The sequence below is a fragment of the Solanum lycopersicum genome, chromosome 1 (assembly GCF_036512215.1).
Source record: "Solanum lycopersicum chromosome 1, SLM_r2.1".
Lineage (NCBI taxonomy): Eukaryota > Viridiplantae > Streptophyta > Magnoliopsida > Solanales > Solanaceae > Solanum > Solanum lycopersicum.
Window position 1 is genome coordinate 80,700,648 of NC_090800.1, and position 10,423 is coordinate 80,711,070.

The 10,423-nt window shown below is 31.5% G+C and overlaps 1 protein-coding gene and 1 long non-coding RNA gene across 2 annotated transcripts; both read right to left on the reverse strand.

Moving 5' to 3' along the window:
- Nucleotides 1–1,719: 1,719 nt before the first annotated feature.
- Nucleotides 1,720–2,778, reverse strand: LOC104649008 (uncharacterized). The gene is made up of 2 exons (XR_011210864.1): nt 2,635–2,778; nt 1,720–2,474 (listed from the first exon to the last, which is right to left on the reverse strand). It is a non-coding gene; the product is annotated as an uncharacterized lncRNA (long non-coding RNA).
- Nucleotides 2,779–6,171: 3,393 nt separating this feature from the next.
- On the reverse strand, nt 6,172–10,421 carry LOC101251327 (uncharacterized). The gene is made up of 7 exons (XM_010327402.4): nt 10,282–10,421; nt 9,895–10,129; nt 9,459–9,553; nt 9,266–9,346; nt 8,961–9,036; nt 8,784–8,876; nt 6,172–6,566 (listed from the first exon to the last, which is right to left on the reverse strand). Exons 2-7 carry the CDS (start codon nt 10,121–10,123, stop codon nt 6,403–6,405), a joined length of 738 nt encoding a protein of 245 aa, XP_010325704.1. The 5' UTR covers nt 10,124–10,129; nt 10,282–10,421; the 3' UTR covers nt 6,172–6,402.
- Between the last annotated feature and the right edge of the window lie 2 nt (nt 10,422–10,423).

Sequence of the window (10,423 nt, forward strand, 5' to 3'; positions counted from 1 at the left end):
GCCTATGGGCCTGATAACTACTGCATATGAGTATAATATAATATATGTTCTCAATGCCATGCTTGTCAATAACTTTTTTTTTTTTTGTTGTATATATGTGTGTGTAATCTTTTAATAAATACAAATTCTTGTTACTTATAATTTATATATGTTTTATATGAGTATATATGTACGTTTTTTATATATATAAAATCTGTATCAAAATAAAATTTTGTATTAATCATAAATTTTATATGCATATGTTCTTCTTTGTGTTAGTTTTGTCAATTGTATATGTATAATAATATTTAAATCCAATCGAATGACAAGAATTGTGAAATAGAATTAAATGATACAGTGCTATAACATTTAGTTTAATTTAAATAGTTGCTATTTCAAACAATTTTTCCTTTTTACTATTTTCTATATCAAAAATAAAAATTCACTTTTACTTCTCTATTTTAACATATAAAAATAATTATTTTTTTCTTGCTTAATCCTTAAAATTATTTATTCATTCTCCAAGTCCAATAAAGTTACATATAATTAGTATGGATATTATGATAAAATATTTACTTTATTCATGTATATTTCTTAAAAATAGTGTAAAATCTATTATATTACAAATAAAAATAAACGGTTGAAAATTATATTTGTATAATGTATGCGACGAAGCAATAAGTGCATGCCATATACAAGTTTCTGAATGAAAAGTTTATCCTTTGATCGTTTGATTAATTCAACTTTCAAAATCATTCTTTCTTCTATTTTAATTCATTTATATGAAGTAGATCATGATATGAGCATTAAAATACTAAGTTAATTATAAAGCATTTAATGTAACATAGCTAATAATTAAAAAATAAAAATTTCAAGAAAATTATGATCAAAGAAAAAACCATTTTACTTTTTAAATTAGTAACACATTATATTTTACATTAAATAATAGGGAAGGAATTTTAGCTCTTTTAATCACTTAACAGTGGTAACTAATGATTTGATGTGACATGCCAAATAATTAGTTGTTCCTATATTTTATATGTTTATGTTTCTTCCACCAAATTAATTATGGTTAATCTTTTAGATACGTAGTTATTAGGACGACGAAAGGTTACGTTTGAAGAAAATTTATATCATAAGCATAAATTAATGATTGAAGAAAACATATCAGGATGTGTAACAATAAAATAAAACATAAAGGAAAAAATCGACCCATTAAATGTACAGTATCTCCCTAAAGAAATTATTCCCCTCTACTACTTGAGATTTAAAGGAATGAGTCACCTCATGATGAAACTTTTCTATTTACCAGTGTATTGATACAAAAATAATGGTGTCAATGAGCCACTCAACATGAGCAAAATACACAAATATTTAATAGCGCAAAAGAAGAAAGAGAAGTAGTTCATATAATTCTTTGTTTTAAAATGAGAGAAAATTTCTCTATTCATAGACAACAAAGAGTAGTGTGAACAAATGTTTATTGTGTCTCACAAATCTTTGAAAAAATTACAATCTTTCAAAAATGTCACAATCTTTCATAAAAGTCACAACTTTTCGTAAATTTTTTTAGCTAATTTTAGAAATAAACAAATTAAAAGGAAATGCTAATTAAAACAACTTAAAAGTATTTTTGAGGAAAAAAAAAGAAAAGCAAAAAGCTACGTACTAGCAAACAACTATAGACACTATAATTATCAATTTACCTTCTTATTTACAAAGTCTAGACTACTCTGAAAATTGAAAATTGGATGTATATTTACAACAAAAGCAAGCGGTCAACGAAGTGAGACGTACAAGGTACATATAAATTCCGCCTAATGCAATAATGCAAAAATATCTTGCGAGATAATCGAAGCGTGAACAAAATCAACTGACTCGAACATCATATTATAGTACTTTTAATTTGTATTTGGAGAAGTGCTGACCCTGTAAAGATGTTGCTCCCCAGTGCATTCATCAACTTCAACAACCCAATGACTCCTCCTTCCAACACCACTATTTTTACCTTCTAAAACCCTAATTTTACTAACTAATAACCCTTCTCCAATTGGTAGAAAATAACCTTTGTGATCAAAACTTAACTTATGTCTTTCATGTAGGGCATTGTACCCTACAATAAATGCACTTTTAACACTAACACCTTGTTGTGCTGCTTCAAACACTTGTTGAAAATCCTCCAATTTGCAATCAATTAGTACAAAATCAGCTCCTTCATAGTTACTAGCCAATAATGTTTTAACATCATCACCAATCACAAATTCAACAATTTTTGCATAGTCTTCCAATATTAATGTTTCTTTTATTGCATGCATTTCTTCGTCGCTACGTAATATACACACTACCCGGCCACCCGTTTGATGAGCCGCTGCTACTAACCCTAGTAGCGCGGATCCAGGGTGGCCGGTACATGCCATTACCATGAGTTGTGAATTATTTCCACCCGCCATAGCTGATATAAACTCCGTTACATCAGGTGCTTTTCCTCTTTCACCCTATATTTTCCATAAATTCAAAACATATATTTTTTTTAGTATATAACTTTTGAAGATATATACAAATTGTACAAACAACATGGACAGTAAGGATTCATATATTCAATTCAAACGTGTATCGAATTGAGCTATATTATAATAAGTAACAAATGATACTTACCATTTTGAGAGTTGTGAGAAAAGCATTGGTAGCATTTTCAGTAGACCAGCAATCCATTCTTCACAATTATGTTTTTTTGGATTGTTTAAACAAAATTTATAGGAAGAGCTTGATCTCAATTTATAGTCAAGGAGACAAGATTAATTAATTGTGTTCCATCGATTCTTAATAAAATATTTTTTTTAGGTTAAGTTAGAATAATAATTGCGTAGGAACAACTGAGGAAGGTATTTATGAGAAGATTCTGCCATTAAATTATTGAATCAAGATTTCAAATTTATTGACTAAACTAGTACTTTCTAAAATAGTGTGTTACTTAGCAGTGTATTTTAAGCGTTCATTTTTATTAATTCATTATATTAAAAATAAAATATTACTTTTACCTCTCGTACATATTAAAAAAAGGGAAAAGGATCTGATATACCCTCAACTTTGTCATTTAGAGCTGATATACCCCTTGTTATGAAAGTGACTCATATATGCCCCTACTTGTAAACAAATGGCTCACATAGACGGAAATGAAAAAAATTTAATCTAAATTTTTATTATTTTTTCTAAAAGATATAATCCCATATGAGTTATGGTTAACCCATTCGATATGTAGTTATTAGGACGACGAAAGGTTACGTTTGAAGAAAATTGATTTTATAATATTTTTTGGTTAGGTCAAGTCACATGATTCAGCTCAACTCTTTTTTTAAGAAAAAAATATTAGAACTTCTATTTGTTCTTTTTCTCATGCATGCTTTCATTAGATCAAATTAAAATTGTGGTCTTTTTCTTATTGAAAAAAATTAGTCTCTGAAAACGGAAAGTCTCTTTCTTCTAATTTTGATTTTCTATTGCATGGCAATAAAGAAAGATATATATTTGGAGTAGATAACACCTAGCTAAATTACTAAAGTATTTATATAGATAATTCTTTTTTAAATGAATTAGGTTGGTTTAGACTTCAACCAAGTAGGTAATGCAGCACTAATAAGTAATAAGTGCTCTTAATCCACAATTACGTACTTCTCAGTTCTCCTAATTAAATGACACATACAAAACTTTTAATCTATTACGTATTCTATTACCTTTTCCTTTTTAACTAAAATATATGACAATACTTTAATTTGGCTAGGGCTAATTTATGATGGATATCGATTTATTAATTTTTTTTAATAATAAATAAGAATGGACAATTGGGCACACATGAACTCTCCAAAACTACTATATTTTTTAAAATGATGGTAGTATCCCAGCTAGCTTGATGCATTTCGTCGATTTTAATGAATATATATTTATTCAATAGATAAGATTGAAACAAGCTTAAGCAATTTCAAAAAATAGTTTAAAGAGATGAGAATTGTTAAATATGAGACAAATTTGCCTTGCTCGCATTCATTGATACGGGATAATTCAATATCATCTAATTCAACATATGCAAATCTGTCAATTTAAACGTAGATAAATTTTAAATTGGATGAAACAGGAATTGACTGAGCCCTGTTAAAAAAATGAACACTAGACTAGACACGATTCAGCCACAAAAACTAATTCAAAAGATGAAAAATATCCAAAAATATATATGTATAAGAGGACAAAACCGCGAAGGATAACTCAACAATTTAGGTAGATCAAAAAAATACTTTTAAATTTTTTGTATCAATTACGATACAAGTCAAGTGAATCCACATATAATTTTAATTCCAATGTTATTGACATCTAGAATCATGAACTTTTAAATGACATGAGTAGTGACTACACAGTATATGCCTAACGCAAAATGCTCCAATTTTCAAGTGTGAATACGATTATAATAAAAACATACGATATTATGTGGCTATTTTCAAAGTCACACACGCATACATAAATATAGTCATAGTATATTATTTAATTAGCTATTTACGTAACCCTAATTAATTCAAACATCTATCCTTTTTACTCAGATTTGGTAGATATTTTGTTTTAGAATTCTTTACTAAGTATAAAGGATCTTTCTATAATTTTCTTCTGACAAGCAACTTGAAATTGGTCTACATACACTTTTGTTTTGACTAAAACCTCTGCTATTTACTTATAGGGAGGCATGATCTATGATTCTATATATTTATAATTGATAATTGATTAACCAAAGTTCTCAACTCTGTGGGAACCTAATGCAGAAATGTTCTAGAATTTCAGTGTTTATTTTTAAAGGAGAAATTTATCCGCATTAGATGTTCACACTAAGTCAATGCAATACATGATTTGATGAATTAAACACATATAAATTAATTACGATTAAATAAAATAAACTATTAATATAAACACATGACAGTTAGTTTGATGTAAACACGCAGTGTGGATAAATTTAATCCATTTTCTAATATAGTCTTTTTGTTTAAAGAAATGACTCTTAATAATTCTTTAATATCAACTTTCTGCATGATAATAACAGAAGAAATTTTACTGCTATAAATTACAACTTTCATTCACTTAAAACTAAATTTTGGAAGTATGATAATCAATTGATTATTTCTCAACGGACAACTCAAAACTAAAATTCTCGAGGTACGTACTCTCACGTGTAGTTTTAGCTGTAATGTTATGTAATTTGTTCCAAGTGAATCATACTATATTTTGCTGCAACCTAAGGGAAAAACAATCCTCATATTTTAATTTTCTACTAATTTTTCTCAGACAAGTTAATCAAATGTCTACGTTATTGTATGCACAACCCTACCTGCTTGGATCCTGTCATTCTTTTTTTTTTCTTCACAATCCAATATTCAAAATTATCTGACTCGATTAATTTATATTCACAATACAACTTAACTATTACACCAAAAGATAAATTATAATTGAATTCCTAATCTAAACTTCTAAAATCACTTTTGGAATCTTTGACCAAAACCTGGTTTCCCCAAACTTTACTAACCGCTTGTTTGAACATTCAAAATTTGAAAAAACAGTTCGTCTTTTATATTATTTTTCCGTATTAAGTTCTATTTGATTGATATTAATTTATACTAAATTAATTCTCGTTGAATTTTGTAATTAGGTGAAGACTGCAATTCATAATATTCTGCTTTGACTAATTACGTATTGTCTAAGCTTAAAGTACCATTTTATATGATACACTAAATATATATAATCTACATTAAGTACAAGAATAGAATCACGCTATAAAATAGTATCATTATTGCTATGAGATAGCTGTATTTATTATCCAATGAATATGGAAAGTGGCAAGGTTCAGCCACTTCATTATCATTTGTCAAAAAGCAATCACAAATTCAATGAATGATATAATTTTATATTTATATTATTTTATCTTTGGCTGATTTAAATCTTCTAAATATACACAAACACATCGATAAGCAGAGCCACCCCTCTTTAATTCTTTCTAATTAGTTCTCAGCTGGTTTTGCATTTTTCTATGTAATTAATCGAACTTAGCCTTTGTGTTTGGTGTCCATGTTTACACATATTATCTTTTATATTTACTTAACAATTAATGTAATAAATTTCTACTAGTAAGTATCAGGAAAAATGAAAACAACGCCAAAAGAATCCCTAAAATTCGCAGAATTCGTTGATAATTAGAATAGATATGTAGATCACTCACACAGTACATTTCTCTTCTTGATCAAATCCAGTTTAACAGTCTTACTGAATCATGCTCAATGCGAACCGACAACAGACACTAAACTCTGATAATAAAACAGGTCAAAACATGCAAGTAGGCTATACAGGTAGGATATAAGTAGTACCACTAATTTCATCATCAAAGGAAGCCTCCCTCTACTCCACTGGGACTCTTCTTGTGGCTCTCCTAGAAGAATCTTCCCCTGATTCACTGACTTGCGCCACCGGTCCTGCATTTCCGTAGTACTCCAGAGCTGGACTTTCATAACCACCCAAACCCCTCCAATTTGCAAACTCATCCCACAAGCTGCTAATGGACCCTACACATGTTGAATACACTGTCAAATTACTCTTGCAACATATCAGTGCAGTCTGGTTACACAAGAGATTTAGCTCCTTCCGTCAACAGTAGCATTCTTGTGTCTAATTAGTTGAATAGATTATAACATATATTATTGACTTCTGGGTCAGAAATTATACAGCATAAGCATAATACTCAAACAAAATCTGGACTATAGTGAATAGGGGAGCTCATATAATCGACGGTAACTGCATTGGGAGATGTTACATTTGTCATTGAAGCGATGCTGCACATTAATCAGGAAAAGATACGTATTCATGGCCTTAGTAGTCATAGTTCAGTCACGAAGTTGGTCTTGTTTTTTAATGTAGAAGCTTCACGTCAAATATGGTCTTCTTGCTGAACTCGAGTGGCTAGATAGTTCTGTTATCAGTAAAAAATACACTTTTTTTGTTTTGAATAGGTGCATTTATGCAGGGAAAGTTTAGACTTATCATCAACTCGTATAGCTGGTTTAGTGTTTCTAATCTGAAGCAGCTATAATTTGCTCATTTTCTTTAAATGGAAGTCTATGGTAAAAGGTACAGACCTATTGTAAGATGGAGGCAAGTTGTTTGGACCAAGCCTGTGACCGGAAGAATCAAGTTCAACACAGATGGAAGCTATATGCAAGAAAGTATTTCCAGGCTGGCATTGGAGGGGTTCTCAGAGATGACACTGGTCATCTCATTATGGCTTTCTCAGTCCTAACTCAAATGTAAAAGCAACAATCAGGTAAAAGCAATAGTAGCACTCTATGCAACGGAATGGTGTAATCGAGCTGTATACGATCTGGAGTTGGACTCAATGGTGGTTACAAATATGCTCGAAGAAAAAGACACCAACAATGTGAAGCTGAAAAACATTATCAAATGAACTGTCAAATGCCTATGGAAGGGGTAGAAGTGAGCATCTCACATTGCTATAGAGAAGCCAACCAGGTGGCTGACTTCCTAGCCAAATTAGCTTCATCAAGTGGAAATGATACCTTCAATAGCTCCCGAAAGAAGCGAAGGGACTCTTTCAACTAGATAGATGGCAACTAACTTGTATAAGAAGAAGATATGACAAATGCAACTTTCTTGTTAGTTGAATCTTATATTTTGCTTATTGAATAGAAGGTTATAAATTTGTTGCCTTCCCTTCTTTGATGTCCTAATTTTCACTTTCTATTTTTGCCAGAGGTTAGTACATGCCCCCCTCTGTTTTTGTATGACTTATCTTGGAAATTATAGACATGGTAGGGGTCAAGACAAACCTCCCACAGCCAATAGCTTTAAGCTGTGATGGTGATGGCTTAAATTAAAAAAAAGGAGAGAGTCTATGGTAAATAAAGCGGAGAACCAATGCAATGCAAGGAGAAGCATGTTAGCATTACTTCTTCTTCTTGATAGCTAATCTTCATGAAGACACTGACAAGCATATGAAAAAGATGCAGTAAATCTTCATATGTCTAAACACACAAGAAACTAGAGAAGATTCTCAAATAAAATAACATATTAGCTGTTTGAGACATGAAAATGCAAAGCTTTAACCTTAGGCATGTGGTCGAATTTTAGGCTAGAGATATTTGTGCTGCACACTGATCTAAAGTGGCTTTGATCCTTTAGATGGAGTAAGGATCAGCTTATATAGCTAAGCTGCTCGAGGACTCGTATTATTTCACCCACTTGTCTTCTTCTGCTCCTGAGCAGTGTTCATTCACATTTTTACGGTAAATACATTGCTGTCAATTTACACTATCACAGTTCCGAAGTAGTACTACCACCTATTTGTTTCTTCTGCCTCATAAGCAGTGATCTATTACCAAACAGATTGGCCAATATTTACTCAGACACAACGAATTCATATGGACTTAATCAGAATACCCATTTCTGTTCATTCTCTAAAATGTACCCCATCCTAAACAGGCCCTAAATCGCCTTTTTTTAATACAGAAGTTAATTGCTTCTGCCAAACTGTTCTAGCAAAATGAACTGCCTGCTTTAAAGAAATATGATTATAGCTAACTAGAGCGTCCATTGGCTGCAACACCGTTCTGCATTTATCTTGTGAAATGCTGAACAATTAGGTTAACTGGAAAATCATGTTCACGGGACAGAAGCAGCAAAATTTTAAAATATCTTGGCCTTGTATTTATGTATGATGTCTGGATATGAATGACACAAACTCGAGAGATATAAATCAAACAACCTACCTTGATTCTCCAGCAAGCTGAAATTCTTATCCCATCCAGGCAAATACTTATCAGCATTAGCTTTCCAATTTTGTTCAAAGTCGCCAAGCTCGTCTAAATGTAAACCAAATACTATTATGTTAGATCTCCTGTAACGCATTAGGCATGTCATCTATCATGCTATTGAGATATAAATACCTTCATTGAGATTGTGCAAAGTCTGCAGTGTGTCCTCTCGCCCATCTGAACTATGCTTTGTTGTGACAGAATGGCCCTGCATAAAGCTCATGAATTGATGAATATAATCAGGAAGCACTCTTTGATCAATTTTTATAACTTCCGATTGATAACAAACGAGGCACTTTGTAGAATCCGATAACCTGACAAACACCTAAACGAAGAATTTCAATCTCGAAAGAATTTACATCTGAAATAACCTAAAAAGTTGAAGAAGACCAATGAATTGTGCTCCTTAACTATACATTTATTAAGAAGAGAAATACCTTGTTGTGAATCCCTTTGGAGATTGTGTGCAGGGACTCCCCAATAGTCTTGTCCTCTTCTTTCATTTCTGCTAGAACCACCTACGCAGAAAAACAAAAACATAACAATCTGTGTTTGAAACAATGTAATAAACTAATAATCATGGAAGAAGTAAGAGTAGCTACTGATCCGATCTCAGTAAAAACTACTCACCCCATCAGGACCAATCATTTTGCCTTCGGAGCAAATATAGTACATTCCATTTAAACCACCATAAGAAACTCTGCGGTAGCTGAAACTCTGGCTCCCTGTAAAGTAATATCACAGACATTCCATAGACCCTAAACTTGAAGAATAATCAGCTAAGCTTAACACTAAGGAGTCTTTTGGTTGGTGGTTCGAGTTATACAAGTATTAATAATATAAGAATTAGTTAAACGCGGATATTAGTAATGCAAATATCAGTAACGCAATGTCAAATTATTCGAGTATTAGCAATACATAAATTCTTTCGTAACTTAATGTTACAACGAAACACTCAGCCAACAAACCACTATATCATTTTATACGGGGTAATTTTATGCTGGGATTAATTATGTCGCAGAACCAACCATACATACAACCCCCACGTTAAAATAAGAGCACTAACCATTGGATTTTTTACTAGGTTTCTTGTTCTTAACAACCAAGTCTTTTGTTGGTTCAGAATTTTCCTGAGCCTGACCACCATCACCTTCAGGATTTAACTCTTCAATGGTGATTTGCTTCCGAGAATCTTGCTGTACATCAAACGGGTCGTTCCAACCAAACCAACCACCAAATGGTTCAGTGAAAAATGGATCATCAAAAGGGTTTTTTCCTCCAAATAGCTTTGACATCGTTCGCTGTTCCAAGAAGATGATCAGTGTGAACAAACCCCATAAAAAAAAAGTAGCTACCTTTTCACTTCTTGAATAAAAAATTTAGAAACTTCATTGCCACAATCCTAAGTAAATTTCAAGATTCAGAATTGGAAAAATCAGTTGAAAGAATTCACCTTTTGAGAGCTTCTGCTACTTGCTTGCTTCTGCTTCCTAGTGTGTGAAACAGGTTAAAGGCAAAGGTAGTGCTAAGTGTATAATATATGGTCCCCATAGTGATTATTAGTGAAGCTTCTAGAATTTGCATTGTGCCAATAT

Coding starts and splice junctions, on each gene's coding strand:
- LOC101251327 (XM_010327402.4), bottom strand. CDS start 10,123: ATGTCAAAGCTATTTGGAGGAAAAAACCCTTTTGATGATCCATTTTTC. Junction 9,554..9,894: donor ACCTAGTAAAAAATCCAATG/GTTAGTGCTCTT, acceptor ATTACTTTACAG/GGAGCCAGAGTTTCAGCTAC. Junction 9,037..9,265: donor CCAAAGGGATTCACAACAAG/GTATTTCTCTTC, acceptor AGCTTTATGCAG/GGCCATTCTGTCACAACAAA.